Raw genomic sequence first — 23,525 nt, forward strand, 5'->3', positions numbered from 1 at the left:
TTCCCTCTGTCCCTCCCCTTTCCCCATGCACACAGCAGACAGCAGAGTTTTTCCCACCCGCATGCTGCTTCTAATTGGCTCTGACCCTGATGGCAACGAGCACTAGCCAATCAGAGGCAGAGCAGGGTAATGTGTTTTTTTTCCTGGTTAGGAAAACGTCAGTCCTGTAACTAAAAGACAAAAGTTAGATGAGTGCATAAAAAGCAATAATAAATGAAGAATTTGTGAATTCAGGATGATATTTATTTGTGTGTGCAAATGTTAATTATCAGAGGTTTACTGTGTATATAATGTACTCGGTACATCAGTCTATATTTGATATCCCATCTGTTTTCTAATGTTAAATAATGTTAAAGCTGGTTTAACTGCCTCTTGTGGAAAATGTAAATTGACAATCCGTCCCCACAGACTGTAAAACCGTGCACACAGTTTATTTAACTTTCTCTCTCCGGGACCTCGTGGGCCTCCGTAGAAAAGTCGCTTGTTCTGGGCTCGTTGTCACAGGCCTGGCTGCTTACTTGTCTCGCGACATCTGGCAACACTGTGTGTGACCCCCTGTAAGTACCGAACGGTCCCTAACTGCCGTTAACGGCGTTCTCAACATGATCACGAAGAGCTGTCACAGCCGGTAGTGACGGAGCTCTCCGGTACCGGGAAGTGTTGATGAGCGGATGGAGGTGTCGGTTTGTCCGTTTATCAATCAGCTGATCGATTATTGATGTCGCCGCTGCGCAGCCGCCCCGCGCGCCCCCCATCATCAGCACATCCGTGTTGTCTCACCGGAGGATGAGTCGGTAGGAGGCTAACAGCTAGCTAACGTCACCGAGCGGCGGCACCGGGCGGGTTTTCTCATGTCGTTTCATGTCCAGCGGAGCCGTTACCGTCACGAACCGGTCCGGAAGTTCCATGGCCGTCGGCCGGTGTTGGGTCGGGCTGCCCGGTGAGCTGAGCGGGGAGGATGCAGCAGCTAGCCACCGTTAGCTCCGCAGCTGTTTATTTATATCGGTGTTATGTAAGAGCGGAGCCCGTTTAGCTCCCGTTAGCTCCCGTTAGCTCCCGTTAGCCTGTCAGGATGAATGACGCGCAACAAGAAATGTCTCCGGACTTCGTCTTGATGCGTCTCGTGTCCGCGGCGGAGTACGACCGGCTGGACGAGCCCGACGACCTGATGTCCGGGGGCGGCGGCTTCGGGCCCGTTAAGGCCGTGCTGGGTCACCACGGCGGCGGGTTTGATCTGGACTCCGGCGGCCCCTCTCCAGGCCTCGGCTCGGCCTCCCCGCACTACAGCTCACCGCTCCCCGGGAAAGGTGAGCTGGACGGCGGGCTGGTGTTGACGCAGGCCCCGCCGGGCTCCGAGGCGCCGCTGTCCCCTCCGCCGCCCGAGGACTTTACCGTAGCGGCGCAGCGGTTTGTGGACTTCCCGGTGCAGCACGGCTCGGGGGCGCACGGGTCGAGGGCGCAGCTGATGGTGTTTCAGAACCTGCTGCGGTCCGGAGACCGGATCCTGGAGTGCGGACTGGAGCAGCCGCCCCCGGGGTTCCTCCAGGAGGAGGCAGAGAGACAGAGACAGCAGCTGGACCCCGGATCCGGTCCCGGTCCCGGTACCACAACGGCCGGTCCCGGCCCAGGAGGCGGGAAGGAGCAGAACTCTCAGTGCGTCCCGTCTGCAGAGGAGACCCTGCAGCCGCAGCAGCCGCAGCTGCTCCAGTGGCACCCGGTCCTCAGACTGTCCAAGGGGTCTGACGGGTCCCAGACGCCCCAGCAGGACGTCCCGGCTCTGGACTCTGAGTCCGGGTCGGTCCTGTGCCACCGACACCGCCTGCTGACTGATCGGCTGGCCAAGTGGCCCCCGGGCCTGCTGGACCAAGCCCTGCGTCTGGGCCTGTTGGAGCCCAGGAAGAACTACTCCGGCGGGGGGGAGGACCCAGTCCTGGCTCTGGCCCGGAGGCTGGGTCAGCTGGGGGAGGGGAGGGAGGGAGGAGGAGGCGGGGGGGAGGAGATGGTGCTCCCCCTGTCTCGATGCTCCTGTCACAGCGGGGCGGGGGGCATGGGGCCCGGGGAGGACCCGAGTGAGACCAGCGACGCCCTGCTGGTTCTGGAGGGTCTGGGGTCTGAGGAGGTGGGGGGGCTGGGGGAGGGAGGGGACAGGGATGGAGGGGGCGCTGAGAAGGGGGAGACAGTGGGTGGAGGAGGGACGTCTGGGGGGGCGGGGCCTGTGTTCTCCAGCGGGACTCTGAGCGGTCTGATGCGGCAGGTCCACAGACTGGCGGAGGAGGCGGGGGTCTGCACAGATCAGACCTGCCGGACCTCGCTGGCAGTCCTCGGTGCTGCAGTGTCCCTCCCCCCCTGTGTAGACCCCCGCGCCCCCATCAGCAGCGCCCCCCTCTGCCCGTACCCCCCTGTCCGCCCTCAGGCCCTCCAGGCGGCGGCAGCCCTCAGCGGCCTCCAGGTCTCCCCTGACCCCCTCCCGTCCTCCGGCCCCGATCCTGCCCACCGCCCCCAGCATCAGCACCAGTCCCGCTCCCAGCCCCAGAGCCGCGCCACCACCCCCAAACTGGGCGTGGCCTCTGGGGGAGCGGGGCGGTCCGCTTCCCCCCTGGTGGTCCTGGAGGGAGGGGGAGAGAAGACGCTGCGGGGGAAGTCCAGGAAAGGGGGGTCCCTGAAAGTCCGGCTCAGCAAGCTGTTCAGAACCAAGAGCTCCAGCGGGGGGTCGGGGGGGCTGCTGGACAAGAGGCCCTCGCTGGCGTCGTCCACCTCGTCAGGTGGGAGTCTGCTGGACGTGTGGGGGTCGACCTGCAGCAACACGGAGCCCGACAGCAGCAGGTGAGTGGGCGGGGGGGTTATCGATTATTGATGATCACTGATGACAGTGAGGATGCTCGTTACCATGACAACAGCTTGTTTTACTGACCTGAGAGCAGCTGAACAGGAACACGTGATCACCTGTTGGTTCCTACCGATCAGTTTGATCAATAATCAGGTCGTTCACTCAAAACTTTGTTCTGTGAAACTCAAACAGCAACACATGAAGTTTACAACTGCAACAAACAAACAAACAGGTGTCGTTCACGCCGCTGTTGCCCCTCATCGTTCTGTATTTTAATTTAATTTAATTTTTTAATTTAAGTTTAATTTTATTTCCTTTATTAATCCCCCTGAGGGGAAATTCAATGTTTTCACTCTTGCTTGTCAGTTACACACAGGTCTGAAACACACACACATGCACAAACAGGAGGAGGTGAACTGGCACCTCTCCAGCCACCAGTCCACGCTCCATATTTTGGTCCGGACGGGGACTCAAACAGGCGACCCTCCTGTTCCCAACCCAAGTCCCTATGGACTGAGCTTAAAAGGTTTGATGGCAGAATGAGGGGACAGAGTCGTCTCACCTTTGAGCCGCCACAGAAGGATGTCTGTATAAACAGGACAGTCAGCAGGACGGACTGTGGGCGGGACAGGTGTGACGTTTTGAAGACGTGTTGTAAGTTTGAGATCGTAAAGTTTAAGGTCACATTTTCAAACTGTCTGTGCAGACGGATCATTCACCAGGTGTTCGACCCGACGTCAGAGAACTAAAATATATCAACATCAGTGATTCTGTTTGACAGGTTTCAGATCAAAACCTGATTTCATGGCATCCGTCGCCCCTGACGCCCATAAATCATGAAGCTGAGTGAGAGCAGTGGGCGGGGTCTTCTTTACAGAGTGGCGTTAGAACAGTAGATGCACGCCTCCCTCTGCGCAGTGATACGGTCGGTGGGTGTAGTTCAGTAGAAAGAAAATAGTTCCTACATCAAACTGCTCACACTGACGTCTGTGGATTATCCTGAGTGACGGGGTCATGACCTCTGGGAAGAGACGTCCATGTTAATAATAATAACGATAATAATAATGATGCATTTTATTTGGAGGCGCCTTTCAAGTCACCCAAGGTCACCTTACAGAGCGTAGAGGATAAAAGACATCATTAAAACAAAACATCAACATAGAAACAAGTGTAGTGCACAGAGTCCAGTTAGATAAGATATCAATATGTCAGTTTGAACAGGTGGGATTTGAATGATGTGATGGAGTCTGACTGTCTTGTGTGTGTGTGTGCGCGTGTGTGTCGGGGGCGAGAGGGGGTGTTCCAGAGTCTGGGGTACTGAGGTGTGAGGTGGGGATGGTGAGGAGTCCAGCAGAGGTTGAGCGGCGGGTGCGGGAGGGGGTGTATTCCTGAAGGAGGTCACAGAGGTAAGTGGGGGCTAGGTCTTTGTAGTGGATGCAGTATTGTACAGGGAGCCAGTGAAGGTGGATGAGAACAGGGGTGATGGTATCTCCCAGGCGCACTACGTCATCAAACCATGTGATGTTTGGTATTGCCGGATTCAGGAAGCTCTCGACTTTTCAAAAATAACATTGTTTTTCTTTTATTTATTATGTATTTGGCACCAGAGCAGCCTAAACACACAAAGTCCAACATCACTATGAGTGGAGACAAGTCATGTCATGGTGTTTTTCAACGGGAAAAGTTAAAGGATTACTCACGATCTTATGTGGAGCTGTTAGCGGGGACGTAGCTGGTTTATAAAAGGTAAGAGTCTCACTCCTACCACTATTTTTGGCTGAGATACACCGTCTAGAAAGTGGGATCATAACTTTCACGTTTCATATGGCTTTATTTGGTGATATTTTATGGTGTTTGTGTGTCATAAACAACATCAGCTATCATAATCACACCTGATTTCAATAAGGTACAATGTTTGAAGCTGGCTGAGTGTTGTTTGATCACTGATAGTACTGTTTTGAAGCAGAGTGACCCACTTGTCATGTGGAGCTCCGCCTGGATCTTTTCATGGTAAAAACACTGTAGAATGGTCATACTTTGAGCAGTCTTCTTCAAATTTGAAACAAGTGTTCATTGATAGTGTGCCTACAGCCCCACAGTGTCATTTACCTGCTCAGATGAAGCCACAGACAGTTATTCATCCTCAAACACATTTTTTATTTTATTTTAGGCAAAATCTTCAACTTGTTACTGACTTCAGAGGCCCATTACTCTGTCTCTGTATCACCTAGAGTGTTTCTGACACTTTCACAAGAAACTTCAGGGAGTTTTCTTTCTGGCAAGACCTCATGCATGCATGTAGTCAGAGCGGTTCAGAAGCTACAGTCATTTTAATTTGGGTATGTCATTTTAGGCGTTTCTGCTACAAAATGGGGGTGGAGTGCAAGAGGTTTTAAAGAACAAAATCCAGGTTTTCCTTCTGTCCATTCCTTCCTTCCTCCCTCCTTCCTCCCTCCCTCCCCCCTCCTTCCTCCCTCCCTCCTTCCTTCCCTATTTTGTAGTTAATAACTAAGGTGCTTTTGGGAAAATGTCGGAGTAACAAGAGACAGTTGACCGAAATATAAAAACTCAGATACTGTATTATTATAATTATTGTTTCAGCACCACACTGTGAGTATATTTATTTGTATCTCAGCTCCTCAGCGGACAGGAAATAGATCCTGTATCTGTTCCTGTTTCTCAGTCCAGCTGGTCTCAGGTCAGATCTAAAAATAAAACGGCAGAACAAACTTCAGACGACTCCTGCACAACTTTTTCTCACTGTTGTCATGGCGATAAGCATCCTCGCTGCTCGGGGGAGAGACAGAGGGAGATGAGGCTTTGCCACGGCCACGGCTTCGTTTGACTCGACACTTCCTGATGAAGCACAGCCCGTAACCATGGCAACAGTGTTTGGATTTTAGTGAAGCGATGAAAAAGGTGTCTGAACGCTCAGGTGTGTGTGTGACAGGTGTGGCGACCAGTCTTACCTGTCACAAGCTTGTTACCATGGAAAAAAGAAAGGGTTTTATTTGACACAGTTTGTAAGCAGAGACTCAGATCACAGAGGAGATGAAGAGACTTTAAACTCCTCCTCCTCTTCATCACTCAGTGAGAACATGTTCAGTGTGACGTCTCATCACGTCGTAGATTTTAAAAACTCTTCAATGATTGAAAGTAAACAAATGTGATGAAATAGATTTGATTCTGTTTCCTGATGGAAGTGTTCGTCTCACATGATGTGTTCAAGAACCGTTGGAAATGTGAAACTCTGATGTAGGGCTGAAACAATTAGTCGATTAATCGATGACTAATCAACTATTAAAATAACTGGTGACAATTTTAATAGTCGACTAATCAGTTTGAGTCATTTTTCATAGAAAAGTACCCAAAATACTCTTATTGCAGCTTCTTACGTTCAGATATTGGCAGCTTCACACACTCTCCCATGATGGTGAACTCAGACCCTTTGGCGTGAGTACGAAACAAGACATCATTTTAACACATTTTTCGATGAAATGATTAGTCGACTAATCGAAGAAATAATCGACAGATTAGTCGACAGTGAAAATAATGGTTAGCTGCAGCCCTACGCTGATGATAATTTCTGTTTTTCTGTCCTCAGTTTCTGGCTGAGATACATGATGTCATATTGGTGGCTGTTAAAGAAAACGTGTTGTGTAAACATTAGTGAAATCTGGCGTTAAAATAAATCCAACATACAACCATTTAAATCTGTGTGCGCCTCCCCTGAGCAGAAATATGTCCCTGCCCGGTGCTGAAAAATCATTTGACAAGCCGATGATGTCATATCTGACAGTATAATGACAGTGTCGTGTCATCATCACCTGACGTGTCTCAAACTGTCGACTGGTGCAAATTAGCAGCGGGTTTATCGGGCAGCTGAGTGAAGTGGAGCCTGCGGAGGAAACACCGGGACCGTCTGGATGTAATAGTCCGTGGAGGTGCTGCGGTGCTCGGCTGCACAGATAGGAAACCCCTCGGCTGACAGGATGTACCACTCTCTCACTCCGCTCTCTCTCACGCAGGCGCAGAACGTACGTGCTACTTGGCCGTCGGATGTAGTCCGTGTAGTGTGTTCAAATGCAACTGACACAGGGCGACGTGAGGCGACGCAGACGATGCAACAGTTGGCTTTCCTCGCCGCTAGTTCTTTGATGTCGGCTTGGTGTGTCCGCACCTTAACAGAAACACCTGACTGCAGTCACTCAGAGGACGTGTGACGCTGTTTATCTGAGCGACGAGATGCAGCTGAAAGTTCACACAATATTCCAGCACATCTGAACGATGATTTTCCTTCTGAACTGAAATGAAGATTTTATTAATATTCCTGTTTCCAGACTCTGACCACAGGCTGATGATGAGATGTTCAGGGTCCCCACAGTCATGAGATAACTGGGAAAGTTATTAAGTTAGAAAAACTTCTTTTCAGGCCTGGAAATGGTTTAAATTATGGTCATTATGTGAAACACGTTGTGTTTATAACTGGTGCTGCGCTGCGTGACTGTTGATTGGATGTTCAGTTTTATAAAAGAGGCGTGGCCTGTACTGCCTTAATATGCACATTCAGCACATCCAATGCATCAAAACATTGTTTTCTAGTTGGAGCCGCGTTTGCCTCGTTTTCAAACTGTATGCTTTGACTAAAATGAACAATGACAGCAATATAGTCCACGATGAGCAGCGCTAAAATCAACCTGCGTAGTTGTCCCTCCATTGTGACATTAGAAAGTGTCACATTTATCTTGCAAGTGTACTCTTCTTCAACGTTTGCTTTACTTCCTGGATTTTTCCCACATGGAAATTCTGACCAATCAAGAGCAGCTTTCTCACACAAGGCATTTGATCTGGTCCTCTTGTAAATGCTGCCGTGAGAACACCAACCAACTCTAGGCAATTATACAACTTTGGAACAACATGAGTCCCTGATTCAGACCAGAGGAGACCACTCTAGGACTGACAGCAGCGTGAGACCACCTGAGATAATATCTGGGGGTTTGTTCAGGCGTCTGCTCTCAGACGATCTCACAGATGGAGACTCTGGATGTGGAGGTCCTGAGCTGGTTGGATGTACCGCCAAACTCACAGAAACACACTGGAGAGGTCTCGTGGTGTGACGTGTGAACACTGAGCACAGTCGACATGTGAACGACACGCTCCCTCTGTGTCGTTGTGTGACTGTTTGTTCAGTGTTTAACGAAGGACGTCGACCTTAAAACACGAAACAGACGTGTCCCAACGCTGGTGATGATGATGATGATGATGATGATGATGCAGTGTCTCTCTGTGTTTGTCTCCCTCAGGCTGCAGGTGTCCAGACCTCACAGTGCCTTCTCTCCGGTGCCCTTCACACCTGCTTTCACCGGTAACGACACACCTGTCACTGTGTGTGTGTGTGTGTCTGTGTGTCTGTGTGTGTCTGTGTGTGTGTGTGTTTGCTGCTTCGTGTTTTCTTGTCCTTCATTCAAAATAAAATCCACCTTAAGAGACGGCTTCAGTCCGCCTTAAAACCACCTGCCTTCATGTTTAATAAAAACAATAATAATGATTTTAATAGTTCAGTTGTGTAAAATGAGCTCTGCAGTGTTTGGATGTGTCCATGTGGGGGCGCTGCTGCTTCTTCTTCTTCTCCTGTTGAACACTAACACTCCTCTGCTCTAACACACTGTGTGTGTGTGTGTGTGTGTGTGTGTGTGTGTGTGTGTGTCTGTCCAGGTGAGACGGTGTCTCTGGTTGATGTGGATATTTCTCGGAGGGGGGTGAACTCTCTCCACCCCCCGACTCCTCCTCCTCCTCCCAGACGGAGCCTCAGTCTGCTCGGTACTCCTCTTCCTCTTCTTCTTCCTCCTCTCTCAGTTGTCACTTCCTCTGTGTGTGTGTGTGTGTTTGTGGTGTGTCCCTCTGCAGGTGAGTCTCAGGTGTGGACTCTAATGTCTCTCTGTGTCTTGTAGACGATTTCGGGGGTCCTCCTCAGCAGCACGCTCCCTTCAGTGTGGGGGCGTCCATGCAGTCGCTGCCGCCCCGCCCGCTGGCCCTGCCCCCCTCCATCAGCACCATCCAACACAGCCTGAGCCTCAACGGTAACACACACATACACACACACACACACGCTGTCTGAACGTTAACACAAGGCCTAAAAACTGTTGATCTGACATCATTCAGTCATTCTGATGTCAGGTGATGATGTCAGGTGATGATGTCATTGTTCTGGATACTTTCAGAGACACATCATGACATCAGCTGCCAAACTGACAGCTCTGTTACCATGGTTACAAACAGTTAAAGGTCCAAGCACACTAAACTGACACCAGAGAGATGACCGCAACCTCCCAACACACCTCCTGCTGCGTCACCTCACGCCATCATGTCTCAGCTGAAATGTTGCACATGAACGCACCACAGAGATTTCAGCTGACGGCCAATCAGCTCGTCCGTTCTGCTCCTGCTGAGAGGAAATAAGTCTCCACAGCAGCAGACGGCGGTCGTCTGTATTCATGACTGACAAAGGGAAACAGGAAGAGCGTCTTGATGCTAGTTAGCCAGTTAGCACGTGAACAACACAGTCAGAGCATATTTACCGTGCGCCAGTGAACAAGAACACAAACCATCAGTTTGGCGGCGTCACTGTTGACTCACCTGATGCTTCCTGTTCATCAGACACCTTCCTGAGAGGGTTACCGAGGCCCATCCCTCTGCGTCCCGACGGTCAGCACCCCCCTCCCAGACTCGCCCCTCGCTGCCCCCTCAGTCGACCCGACGCCGGTAGCTTCGCCACCAGCCTGAGAGAACTGGAGAAGGTGGGGTCAGAGTCACACACACGAGTCATAGATGAAGTGATGAGGGGGAGGAGCTAACCTGTGTGTGTGTGTGTGTGTGTGTGTGTGTGTGTTCAGTGTGGCTGGTACTGGGGGCCGATGAACTGGGAGGACGCGGAGATGAAGCTGAAGGGGAAACCAGACGGATCGTTTCTGGTCCGAGACAGTTCGGACCCTCGATACATCCTGAGTCTGAGCTTCAGGTCGCAGGGAGTCACGCACCACACACGCATGGAGCACTATAGAGGTAACACACACACACACACACACGCACACACACTCTTATACTTCTGTCTTTGCGAGGACCCTCATCGACATAATGCGTTCCCCAGCCCTTCACCCAGACGCCAGGGTCAGACTACGTGGCACTCATTGGCGTTCACAATCCCCGCTGACGCCGTTTAACGGCCATGTTGGGCTGATGCTGTGTAGTCTTAACCCGGCGTCACCTAAACCTGACTGTTCCCTGAACCCTGACACCAGGTCTGACCCCTGTAACAGACCCTTAAAGAGAGGAACGGCAAACGTCCTCACTAATGTATTTATGTTCGTCCTCACTGTGTAACATGTACAGGTACCCACCGACACACACACACACACACACACATCTGACACACACACACACACATCTGACACAGTGTGTGTGTGTGTGTGTGTGTGTGTGTGTGTGTGTGTGTCCTGCTGCAGGGACCTTCAGTCTGTGGTGTCACCCTAAGTTTGAGGACCGCTGTCACTCTGTGGTGGAGTTCATAGAACGAGCCATCATGCACTCCAAGAACGGAAAGTTCCTCTACTTCCTGCGCTCCAGAGTCCCTGGTAACCAGCCAATCAGCTCTCACCTGTCTGTCTGTTTCCACCTGTCTGTCTGTCTGTCTGTCTGTCTCCATCTGTCTGTCTGTCTGTCTCCATCTGTCTGTCTGTCTGTCTGTCTGTCTGTTTCCACCTGTCTGTCTGTCTGTCTGTCTGTCTGTCTGTCTGTCTGTTTCCACCTGTCTGTCTGTGTGTCTGTCTGTCTCCATCTGTCTGTCTGTCTGTCTGTCTGTCTCCATCTGTCTGTCTGTCTGTCTCCATCTGTCTGTCTGTCTGTTTCCACCTGTCTGTCTGTCTGTCTGTCTGTCTGTCTGTCTGTTTCCACCTGTCTGTCTGTCTGTCTGTCTGTCTGTGTGTCTGTTTCCACCTGTCTGTCTGTGTGTCTGTCTGTCTGTCTGTCTGTCTGTCTGTCTCCACCTCCAGGTTGTGTTGATGTAGTTTTTTCAGTTTCTTTTATAAAATACATTTAAATATTTAAATGTTGTTTGAAAAGACTCAAATGAAACAGAAAACAACAAATGATTTTATATCGTCTTTATTTTATTGATTTATTAACTGCTGTTTAATGAAATGTTGCTACCTGTCTTCAGGTCTGCCCCCGACCCCGGTCCAGCTCCTGTACCCGGTCTCCAGGTTCAGCAGTGTTAAATCTCTGCAGCATCTCTGTCGCTTCTGCATCAGACAGCTGGTTCGGATCGACCACATCCAGGAGCTGCCGCTGCCCACGTGAGTCCACGCCACTGGCCGCATGGTGACCCTTAGTGACATCACACCTCACCACACAATCTGAAATAATTTATGAATCCTAAAATCAAGTCTGGATTGTCAGAGAAGAAGAAATGACGAGCACAAACTTTGGTTCCTGTCCACAGTTGTAGTCGTGGACTTCCTGTCAGCTGATGAAATATTATCAGAACATTAGAAACTAAATCCAACAAAAGCCACGTTTCCACAGAGCGGTCCGGTTCAGTCGCATTGTTTCTGTTCCCACAGTGAAAAGTTGTGGATGGTACCAACACAACCGTTCCTTACCGTCCCCATGTTTGGTTCATTGTTTATGTTTATTTATTCAGATCCACATTAGCTACTGTTATTACAACAGCAGCTACTCTTCATGGGGTCCCCATTAATCTTTTAACAGTACTTCAGAACTGAGGGAGACCCATGTTTGGTCCCCCTCAGTTGGGGTAAAATCATCGACCCACTGAAGACTGAATTTTAAAATCAGAGTCAAACGTGTAAACCACAGGCTGATCCTGTGTGACCTCCTGACAACGCCTGAGCATGCTCCTGATGAGTCGGAGGATGGTGTCCTGGGGGATCTCCTCCCAGATCTGGATCAGGGCATCAGTGAGCTCCTGGACAGTCTGTGGCGGCACTGCACCAGGAGGAACCCAGGGCCCTCTGCACCAGGAGGAACCCAGGGCCCTCTGCACCAGGAGGAACCCAGGGCCCTCTGCACCAGGAGGAACCCAGGGCCCTCTGCACCAGGAGGAACCCAGGGCCCTCTGCACCAGGAGGAACCCAGGGCCCTCTGCACCAGGAGGAACCCAGGGCCCTCTGCACCAGGAGGAACCTAGGGCCCTCTGCACCAGGAGGAACCCAGGGCCCCCTGCACCAGCTGAAACTGATTCACAATCACGTCATTGATCTCCCTGAAGTTTAACTGACTTCCTGTTACACTGTGACCATTAATGTTCCCCTCAGTTTTAAGGCAGTGTCTTTTGAACATGTTGGTGTTTGACACCATCTGCTCTCTCCTCAGGCCTCTGATCTCCTACCTGAGGAAGTTTTATTACTACGACCCTGAAGAGGAGATCAGTCAGTCCCTGAAGGAGAGAGGACCAGAGCCCAGCCACCACACAGGGGTCCAGTCAGATGTCCAACCAGGGGTCCAACCAGGGGTCCAGCCGGTGGTCCAGCCGGTGGTCCAACCAGGGGTCCAGCCGATCCTCCAACCAGGGGTCCAACCAGGGGTCCAGCCAGATATTCAGTTGGGGGTCCAATCGGGCGTTCAGTCTCAAACGTAGCACTGGAGCCTCAGAGGACAATGTGAGTTACAGATTTAACATGTAAGACTTTACTGTCATTAATTAACTAAGCATTTTGACTGTAGTCATAATTAATCAGAGGGATAAATGAGATCAATAAATGAGATGTCTGTTAGTTTAAAATATTAATATTTATAACACTGACAGGATGTGACTGACGTCTCTGATTCATTTTAACTGGGAGAAAATCATTTTCAAGATGTCACCAGTGTAGTTTGGACCAGTTAGATAGATAGATAGATAGATAGATAGATAGATAGTTAGTTAGATATTTCGTTAGTTAGTTCGTTAGTTCATTAGATAGTTAGATAGTTAGACAGATAGTTAGTTGGATATTTAGATAGATAGATAGATAGATAGATAGATAGATAGATAGATAGATAGATAGACAATTAGTTAGTTAGTTAGTTAGTTAGTTAGATAGTTGGTTTCTTTATTTTGTTTGTTAGACAGTTGGTTCGTTAGATAGTTTGTTAGATAGTTAGATAATTACATAGTTCGTTAGTTCATTAGTTAGTTAGTTATTTAGTTAATTAGTTAGTTGGTTTGTTAGTTTGTTTGTTAGTTAGATAGTTTGTTAGTGACTTTGTGAGTTAGATATTTCATTAGTTCATTAGTTAGTTAGTTAATTAATTAGTTAATTAGTTAGTTGGTTCGTTAGTTTGTTCGTTAGTTAGTTTGTTAGTTACTTTGTGAGTTAAATATTTCGTTGGTTAGTTAGTTAGTTCGTTAGTTACTTTGTGAGTTAGTTAGTTCGTTAGTTTGTTCGTTAGTTAGATAGACAGACAGGCAGACAGTTACAAATTCTCACTAGAGCACCAAATGTCGATTAATTTGCCACTGAAACAAGTCCAAGCAGCTGTTTAATGACATTAACGAGACATTTTAATGAAAACTTAAATTATACTTAATAAGATTTTTGTTGATAAATGAAATAATGAAACCCTTTCTTTTCTCTCTCTCCTGCAGTCCTTTTCTTTTCTTCGTCTTCTCTTTGTTTTTCGGACACTCGATCAGCTGATTGAAGGACGCTCAAACTTTCAAACTGGACTCACAGACTTGCAGCCAATCAGCTCCCTGCGCTCAGTCCTGTATCCAGGCGGGTTTCAGATGATCCGCCCTCCTCCGAGCGCTCTGACGGGGGAGGGACAGGGGATGTGGAGACTCCGCCTCTCTCTTGATGTCATCACTGAGCAGCTGGACTAACTGTGACATCACTGTTAGCGAAGACGCTTAATAAAAAAAAAACAAAGAACCTCGGCGTGAGGAAACATTTAGTCGCCTTTAGGATCCTTTAACTTCCAACACAAACATGAGACCAGTATTTAACAGAAACGCCGGCGGTCTGTGTCCGTGTGGTGCGTCACTAACTTCAACTCATGGTCAGATTCAGCACAATGAGTCCACACTGCAACAAAATAATCTCAACTCACGGAGCTCTTGACCATGTTCAGTGATGATGGTGAGATCTGTGCATAAAGCTCTGATCACAACAGGAAGTAACAGTTCATCCACACAGCAGCAGAGCTGGTCAGTGACGAGGTTAAAAAGAGGAGGAGTCATGGCGTAATATTGTGTCATATCATCAGGGTGTAGCACGTACACACTTTTGTCCTGTTGTTACAGATATTTGTTTTTAGTGTGGACCAACTACCACTGAGACCACTGCACGCTCTGTTGTTCTGATGATTCCTCAAGGTGACAGTCGAGACGTGAGGTCACTCTCACGTCTCTATGGTCACCTTCTCTGTCCTCTCTTTCCAACCTGTAGAAAATGACACGCCCACTGATGTCATCACTGTCACACTTCAGGTGAAGGAACACCTGCTGTTTTTTGGTTCCAGCAGAGAAACAAACTTTTCAGGTTCTGATTCAGTTTGTTTTTGGTCAGAATGCTCTGAATGGTTCAAAACTAGGTGAGGGGAAGTGGAACGTTTCATGTTGGTGGAAAAGTGGGTTTGAGAGTATTCTCAGAATGTTTGTGAATTCAGCCTCGAGTCCGACCTTAAACACAGTCGGCATGTTAGAAATACAACCTCCCCCAAGCCGTCAGTACCTGAAGCGTCAACAGCTGAAGGTGAACTTTGGATCGGGTCGTAACCTGTAACACTGAACAACGCAGATTAAAGTCCAGTTCAGACCGAAGATTGACGATCAGACGAGTTGACACAAACACCTTCTGTCAACGCTCCGTTCTGTGATGTTGCAAAAAGCTGGTGGTTCACAGGAAGTGACCACCATGAGACGGCGTATCATCTCTAGTCAACGACTCTCTGTGCTTCTGATCTGTAACGCTGACAGGAAGTGACCGCCATGAGACGGCGTATCATCTCTAGTCAACGACTCTCTGTGCTTCTGATCTGTAACGCTGACAGGAAGTGACCGCCATGAGACGGCGTATCATCTCTAGTCAACGACTCTCTGTGCTTCTGATCTGTAACGTTGACAGGAAGTGACCGCCATGAGACGGCGTATCATCTCTAGTCAACGACTCTCTGTGCTTCTGATCTGTAACGTTGACAGGAAGTGACCGCCGTGAGACGGTGGGGACGGAGCACCTGCTGCAGCAAGCCAACACGCCGTCTGTGGTCATTTTTACTTGACCAGCAGACTTCACTACAAGCTGATTGGCTGCTGAAACAGGTGACGTGCTTTAAAACCAGCCACCGGCCATTTGACCAGCTGAGTGTCAGGTGACACCATCAGCCTGCTTGAGTCGAGCTCAGACCGGCCAGTTCTGTAACATTCTAAAACAGTTTCATATCGTCATGAATCTTTGGTCTGACCTGGACTTCAGGGAGCTGGTATTAGAACTGGCGTGTAAATGTTTAAATGGTATTCAGACCTAATTACCCATGGCCACTGAAAACCTGGTCACTTTTTCCAGGCCTGGAAAAATCACTAAATTGGTGAAAAGTTTTACAGTTTTGAGTAGTGAAATTGTTGCAGTCATCTTCCACATAATGTCATGTAATGGCAGATTAGTTTTCTGTAGCTGTCGACATAACGTCGCTCTGACACGTGTCGATGTGTGACGACGTTTTGTTTGCTGTCACATTTCCTTATTTTCTCCCGTCTCTCCCTGCGTGTTCGTTCACCAGCTGAAATTATGTTTGGATCTGTTTGTTTAAAAAACTTCAGGCAAGTTTGACAATGATTTTTTATACTTTGAAAAGCCGTTTGAGAAGAAAAATGTTTCTGATAAAATGTCATCGATGAGGGGGAGGGGCATCAAGATCAGAGTTTGACTCTTGACTTGATGTTCTTGCTAGTTAGCGTTAGCCAATGTTAGCATTAGCTTGTAAGTAATGTCACATTGTCGAACACAGACGAGCTGAACCGATGACGAGTTTTGTTAGCTTTTCTTTTTGTTATCATGACTACTATCACTGTTTTTACAGCTCGACTCCGTTTTGGATTTTATTATTTTCAAATGTTATTTATTACCTTTATTCTTGTTATTTTTCAGATGACTTAATGAGTTTTCAGAGAAATCTGATTGAACATGAACAAGTTTTACAAGTTGTTTTGTTACAGTTTCTGCTGTGTTTGTATTCATGTGGCTCAGAGTCACTTACCAAAGTGTTTCTAGCTGTTCTGAACTTCCTCTTTACTCTATACATCTTGCTCAAACGTCACACACCTGCCTTGACATCACCAGGTAAACTGGTCCTGATTGGTGGACTGTCTGTTTTGGCCTCTATGAACGCTGAGTTTAAATTTTCGACTTCTTTATAGGACGTTAAAACCTGGACTAGTTTCACACAGCTGACCGGTCACTGCTTAAAGTGGTGGTGATTGTTAGATTATCAGTTTTCAGAAATTTAAAAAAAAATTCTGATGTCAGACAGGAGGCCTTTAACCTGCGAGTAGGGCTGCAGTATGCAGTAGTCACAGTATGATAACTGTCTCAGAAAATATCACAGTGTCATAGAGTTATTATTATTATCAGTCAGAATGATCCTTATGTCGTGTTCACATCAAACACAATGCAAATATTTGTGTTGTGTTTGAATGCTAGAATATTTTGTATCTCACTTCATATGGGGAACAGAAAACATTCTGCATGTGAAATTGGTGAACGGATGAATGAACTTTTTGTCGGTACGTCCTCGGTGTCATATGTTCCCGGAGGATCTCAATGCTAATTGACCTATGGCTAAGCCACGCCCCCTCCACTCACCTGGACAAACTATCAGCATTCAGTGAGCGGCGCTATGGCAGGTGTCACAGTACACGGCATTTCACAGGAGGCAACTGATGATTTTTGGAGACATAACGATCAGATGTCATTGAGAAGTAACCAAAAGGGCCTAAACTACGCATTGGAGGGATATATTCATCATTTTATTGTTGAGAAGGTCGATGAAAAGCTTAAATTACAAGCCAACATTTACAGGTCACAGTGTACGCTTGTGAACCGCATCTGGTTGCCGTCACCATCAAAGACAACAAGTTAAAGTGCCACTGAAGTTAAGGTTTTTGGCTCAGAATATGAGAAAAGGATAACGGCCTTTTTACCATCTTTACCTCCGTTAGTTTGGTGCTACAGTATTTACACTGAATCATTCAGCATAACGTTTGCCAACCTTTGTTATCTCTGCCATTACAGATAAGTTAATGAAGCTAAGCTCCAGAAGTTAACGTTAGCTTAACTAGAGCCCTTTGGACAACAGCTAACAATGATGTACCATCACCAAAGTACAAAACTAGAACAAAATAGGCTAATGAACTCCCAGCAAACAAGGTGACATGATGAACAACGCAGCTAGGAGCTAACGTTAGGCTAACTTTAGCTAACGTTAGCTAGAGATGTTAAAGATAACTTTATATTTCTTTGCAGCAAAGTGACAACATGTTGCCTCAAACACAATGTTGACTTACCTTAGAACAGATGTAGACATCACTGTTAATCTTATTCACGTTGAGTTGATGTTGTGGTCTAACGTTACCACACAACTTTATCCAAAGGAGACACTTTTCTCGCTTGAGATGTGGTTTAAAGTGTAAAAATACACCTGGTCGCCCAGCCTCTCAGGATACCTTGTGTCAGAGTTGCATGTACCCCATGCACACCGTTTGACCGTTTTTAAACTTCAAATCTCAGAAAAAGCTCATAAAACCCAACAAACTGACTTTCTGTAATGCATTTCAATGGACGTCCAGGCAGAGAATGTCCCAGTGTATGGGAATGGCTATACGCACTGTGATTGGCTCATCACGTTTGAGGGCGGGGCTTAGCCATAGGTCAATTGGCTGTTGTTAAACAAATCGGTTGTGAAGTTAAGATTTTTCAGCTTTTGCGAATCAGCGTATGATGCAAAATCGGCTACTTGCTTCTTTAGAAACACTTAATTTGCATATATTACGTCATTTGCGTTGTGTCCATCACGCTGCCTGGCAGGGATTTGGGCGTCTTTACATGTAATTCACTCATGCAAATTGTTTTCTTCTTGCCCGTTGTGAACACAACAAATAAAGTAAATGAAGGAGTTAAAAGGAATGAATGTAAACAGAAGGGTTATTGTTGGTTCAACACAATAACTAAAATCTGAAATATTTTGTTGGTGAAGTTTTTGTAAAAAGTCTCCTCTTAGAAAATAAAGGAGAGATTCAATGAACCTAAACGTACACGGTGTGTTAACCGCTGATTGTTAATATCACAGTATACGTTGAAACCGATATATCTCTGCAGCCCTGCCTGTGAGCTGATGGTCAGTAATTGGATCGTCTGTTTCAGAGTTGTGAAACAGTTCAGCCCTCTGAGACATCAGGAAGGTGTGAGAGGAGTTTAAATGATGCTTAGGACTCGTTCACACCTTTCTAATGGTGGAATCAGTTGGGCTAAATGTTGTGTCATGACATGTTTGAGTGAAAAGTCTGAGCTGAGAGCAGTGGTTGGTCAGGTGTGTGAAGGTGTGACGGACGGAGGCTTAGTTTGAAGCGTTCTGAGGCCTTGACGGTGGCGAGCTGACGTTCAGTCATGGATGATACAAGATAAAGCTGCAGGTATCATTCAGGACTTTAGATGCTGGTTCAGTTTTCGACATTCAGTCGAGTAAGAAACTCATATTAATGTTCTGAAATGATTATGAAGGTCGTGACTGACATGGAGTCTGAGAGCAGTTTCATAAACACGAGAGTGAAAGTTTGCTCAAAGATAAAAACTGGTTCAGTCTCACTGATGGTTTGTCAAACGTCCTGATCGTCTTGGAACAATCACTGCAGGATCCTAAAGGCGACCGGCCGCACACACTGCTGCGGCAGTACTACCAAAAAATTTTAAAAAAAGAAGAAGAGTTACCGTGACAACTACTGAACCTGATGTTTCACTGGAACGAGCCGAACTGGACTTTTATTGTTTCTGAGGGAGTTCGGTCCCAGCAGAGACTGGGGACACTGGAGCTGGGACCTGAGCGCCCTGTGGGGACACTTCCATGATGTCATAACAGTGAAGGGGGAGGGGGGAGGGGGCACAAATAAGTATTAATACTGCACAGTGAAGGACTGGCGAGCTGCTGAGAGGTGAACTGTGACGTAGTAATGTGTCATCTGTGGTCCAAAGCAGTGTTTCTTTCTGTGCAGTCACCTGTTAATAAACAGTGTGGGCGGGACTAAAGCTGCTCTGCAGGTGTGTCTGACTCCTCTCTGTCTCCATGACAACACTGACAGAAAAGTTGGCGTCACATATCTCAGATTTATGATCTTTAGCTCCTGATGTCTCCAGTTTTACTCTCTTTCATTCAGACAAAGGTCTTTAACAAACAACATTTCAGACATTTGGAAAATGGTGGAACAAATCCTCAGACCTCAGTAAGTGTCAGTACTGCTGTGTACAAGTAATCTGATACAAGTGAAAGTACTCATGATGCACATCAGTCCACACCGGAGTCCACACGCTGTGCCGATGGGCAGCGTGATGATCAGTTCTGAGGGAGGAGGAGCTCACTCCCTGCATGTGAATGCTCTCTCCCTCGCACACGTTTGATAGCGAGCCCATGTGACCAATCCCTGTTGCCTTTCACTCCATCTATAACTCGCTCTACCGAACTCTCTCTCTGATTTTCTCTCTCTCTTTCTCTCTCTGCCCTCTCTTTAACACACACAATTCGAACTCAAAAGGTTGCTGACCCCTGGTATATAAGATAATATAATATTATATGAATAATTATATAAATTAATATATAAGGATGTCTGAGTGACGGGTCTGCGTTTCCTGGCTCAGCCGAGGTAAGAGGACAGAGAGAGAATTAGAGGTTTAGAAGTTAGAAGTTTAATAGTCCACTCCAAAGAAAATATTTATTGACAGGAGATGATTTGGAGGAAACATTGGTACTGGCTTCACTTTGCCTATTAAGGCTATAGCCTCTTTATTTCTCATGGTAACATGTCGCTGTGTAGGACTAGCGGGGAAAATCATTTTTCTTTGGACGGCTCCACAGTGAGTCTCACTGATGCACATGGCAGCAGTAGCAGCCACTGCGCTCCCGTGGTGCTGAAGTCAGAGCGCAGTGATTTCTTAATTGACAGTTTGTGATTGGTCAGCATAGCCTGCCAGGGCAAGGTATATGCCAGTCCAGTCGCACCTTGGCAGCCCTCGTCTCCATACTGACCGATTCCCGCCAAGAAAATGGCCTACATGCAGCTAGCAAACCGCACAGGAAAAGTTTTAATAAATGAGAGGTTTAGATACCAAATAAATAAAAGGACCACCGGAGGCAAGATATATTGGCATTGTTGGAGAAAAACTTGCAATGTCTTCTTGACAACTGCTGATTTTAATGTAGATGAAAACAACGTGCGAATCCATGTGATCAACACCGCATCTCATAACCACCCCAAAGACACCGATTTGATAGCAAGGTACGGCGCGTCACTGGGCACCGATGGAGACTGCGACGTCTGTACATCTCCTCAGGATTTCGCCACTCATGTTGCGCCACACCATCATCAAGGCGGCGCAGCGATCGACGCACTGGAGGCAGGACAGGTGCTTGGATGAGTGTGTTGTTTTGTGCGTCAGCATACAGACGGTGGAAGGACACTTCTGACTGCAGTCCTCAATAGTGTGCGCTGAGCATGTTCACGCTGGACTGGACAGTCCCTGTGGATATGTCCTTTGTTTGAAAGACACACGCCACCTTTTCCGCAGCAGAGAACAGCTGGAGACAAATCTTCAAGCCCAGGTGAACTTCAAACTGTGTCATCAGTGCCTTCACCCCAGGAGCTTTCCTCGCTGCTTCTGTATTCCCTCCTGCACTGATGATTTCGTGCTACCAGCCTGTGCAATTGCGCATCCATGTCAAAGCAAGGCCTGAGCGTAATTGTGTTTGTCTCTCTCTCTCTGCTTACCTGCGGCTGCTGAGCAAGGAAAACCCAGACGTCCTTATATGTTAATTTATAATTAATTAATTATTCCTATCATATATAATTATATTATCTTATATACTATTAGCATATATATTTTGTTTCTCTCTCTCTCACTTTCTCTCACTCTCACGTGTGCATGCGTGCGCGCACAGATAAGCGGGCTGTCTTCATTGTGGGCTATCAGCACTGTGGGCCGTCGGCATATTGACGCGGCACCGTCCACTCCATGGTGACATCTACATGAAAAGCTCAAATCCAAAAACCTGGAGACGCTGTGTAAAACATAAATAAAACAGAATGTAAGATTTTATAAATCCTTTCTGACCTATATTCAACTGAACCCAGGACAAAGATAAGATATTAGATATTTGAACATGTTAAACTTTATTGTTTTTTCATTGTAACCATAGATACAGAGACACAGAGGCCTCATTGGCCGCTGGATCAAACATCAGCGATGCCGCCATATTGATATTAGAGAGGGAATGAATTCCTGTGAACACTTGACAGTGAACAGAGGAGCTGTGGTTTTTATATTGATGGTTTATGATGACACAGTTTTGTCTCCAGTTAATTGTAATGTGATATTTAGTGTGTAATGACTGCTGGACGCTCAGCTGAGGAGTGTGTGTCCCCCAGAAAATTTTGGATGTGATAGATGTGATTTCCTGCATTCAGGTGGGTTTAGGGGCAGCATTCAGGAGAGGGTCAATACCTACTTTCATTCAAAGCCACCCTGACTTGCAGGACCTTCACAAGTGAACCTGCATTCAGCTCAGAGTGACTGAACTAGTTAAAACCAGAAACTAGGACTTGTGGCATATAGCCTAGTATTTTAAGATTTAAAGCAAAATTCATGGTTGAATATATTTTGATTAAGATCTAACTAAAATATTATTTTGGGAATAATAATATATTTTGTGTCTTATTGTAGTCTAAAGAGCATTTCATGATATATTTCTAGACTATAGGCCATTTTATCTCATTTTTGACCTTTACAAAGGTCTCCGAATGCCTTTTGACATAGTTGTGGAAATTACCCTCAAAGTCACTTTTATGCTCTAGATATTTTCTCTCAGCCAGTTATAATCTCTCCTCACCTGTGAGGACCCTGCATGATCATCCTTGCTGGCCTCTGGTCCACTGTCTCCTCCCTGACCCAGCTCTTTATACTGTGGCAATAAAGATTAAAAATATGTGCAAAGCAATAGTGAGCACAAGTTCTTATTAAGGAGGAGTGGGTTTATTCCTAGCATGAAACTAGCTAGTAAGGTATTTAACATAGGTAACAATAACATTAGTGTTCTTGTTAACTAGTTTAACTTGATATATTGGCCTCTATTAATTAGTCATCATTTAGCTAACATTATCTACATGCAACAGCATCACTCAGCTTACACGGTTTGTTTGGAAGAAACTGTGCAAGGTTTTTTGCTTCTTGCTGGCTGGTTTGCTGAACATAGTTAACACACAGCAGCACACGTCTGGTCTGTGCGATTGATTCACATCACAGCACGGCAGCGTGGTCGGCTGACTGTGAGACTAGAGCTGCCCAATCAAAGTGCAAATATGGATTGCGCACCAGTCAGAGAGTAGTTTTCCACAGAAACATTTGGCTGCACTCCATTTCACTCAACCGGTACGCCGGTCAGGCGGGGGCTGCCCCTCTCCTCTCTCCTCCTCTCTCTGAAGTCTGGCTGCAAACTTCAACTCCGCCCATTAGGCGCGCCGGCTGTTTGGAATTAATTTAAAATACTCGGCTGCCAGCCTTTTTTCCAGCGTTTGTCGCGGGTGTGAGAATTGGTTGGGCAGAGTGAGACCGTGAGATGGAAGGTGAATGCATGTGTCACACGCCAGATGCATGAGAGTTGGCAACCCTGCGTAAACTCCCTGATCAGAACAGAATATAGAAACTTTCACCACTGATCATTTTAGAAAGGACGCCACAAGAAAACATGTTCTGTGTTCAAATTAAAAAACAAACGATGGACCGTAGAAGTTTGTTTCTGTCTGTCAGCGATCAGCCACAGCTAATGTAGCTAGCACACTAATGTGGCTAGCTAATATTAGCAAACCATTTTTTTTCTGATGCCTGGATGCAGACAGGAACCAAATTAAATGCACATTATATAACAAACAAAGAACATGTTTTCTTGTGGCATCCTTTCTAAAATGATCAGTGGTGAAAGTTTCCATTGTTCTGATCAAGGAAGCAGACAGAGTTAGTTAGCTAGCATGTTAGCTAGTTAAAAAGTTGATTTCTTATCCATTAGCTAACACTGTTTATTAATTCCTTGATCATAACTGAATATAATAACTTTCATCACTGGGTCAAAAAAGATTTACAAATCATTACATTCTGTTTTTCTTGTTTTTCATGTTTTACAGCGTCCAGACTTCTTTGGACTCAGAGTTATATTACTGATGTGTTAATGAGCACAGCTGGTAAAGAGGAGCTTATTTTAGTGACTTCATAAACTGCCGGGAGGTTTAATCTATAATACATCATCACTGATCATTGATTATATTTGGTTTTAATGATCTGAATCTGTAAAGTTATAGACTAAATGTGTTGCAGTAAAAAGTACGATATTTCCCAGTGAGGTGTGCTGGAAGTGTGAAGTAACAGAAAACTGAATTACTGAAGAAAGA

General features: G+C 46.7%; 1 protein-coding gene across 2 annotated transcripts; it reads left to right on the plus strand.

Annotated features, from left to right (window-relative positions):
* Positions 1 to 393: 393 nt before the first annotated feature.
* LOC125879416 (uncharacterized) lies at positions 394 to 18,859 on the plus strand. Of its 2 annotated transcripts, XM_049561291.1 has the most exons (10): positions 394 to 2,823; positions 8,131 to 8,192; positions 8,543 to 8,647; positions 8,779 to 8,907; positions 9,485 to 9,624; positions 9,721 to 9,889; positions 10,330 to 10,458; positions 11,043 to 11,178; positions 12,218 to 12,504; positions 13,473 to 18,859. In XM_049561291.1, the coding sequence occupies exons 1-9, from the start codon at positions 1,073 to 1,075 to the stop codon at positions 12,480 to 12,482; spliced, it is 2,886 nt and encodes a 961-aa protein (XP_049417248.1). In that variant the 5' UTR covers positions 394 to 1,072; the 3' UTR covers positions 12,483 to 12,504; positions 13,473 to 18,859. The 2 variants fall into 2 exon arrangements, with proteins under 2 accessions (XP_049417248.1, XP_049417249.1); XM_049561292.1 differs by lacking the exon at positions 8,543 to 8,647 and having other exon boundaries at positions 395 to 2,823.
* The last annotated feature ends 4,666 nt before the right edge of the window (positions 18,860 to 23,525 follow it).

Source organism: Epinephelus fuscoguttatus, linkage group LG19, assembly GCF_011397635.1.
Source record: "Epinephelus fuscoguttatus linkage group LG19, E.fuscoguttatus.final_Chr_v1".
In the NCBI taxonomy this organism is placed as follows: domain Eukaryota; kingdom Metazoa; phylum Chordata; class Actinopteri; order Perciformes; family Serranidae; genus Epinephelus; species Epinephelus fuscoguttatus.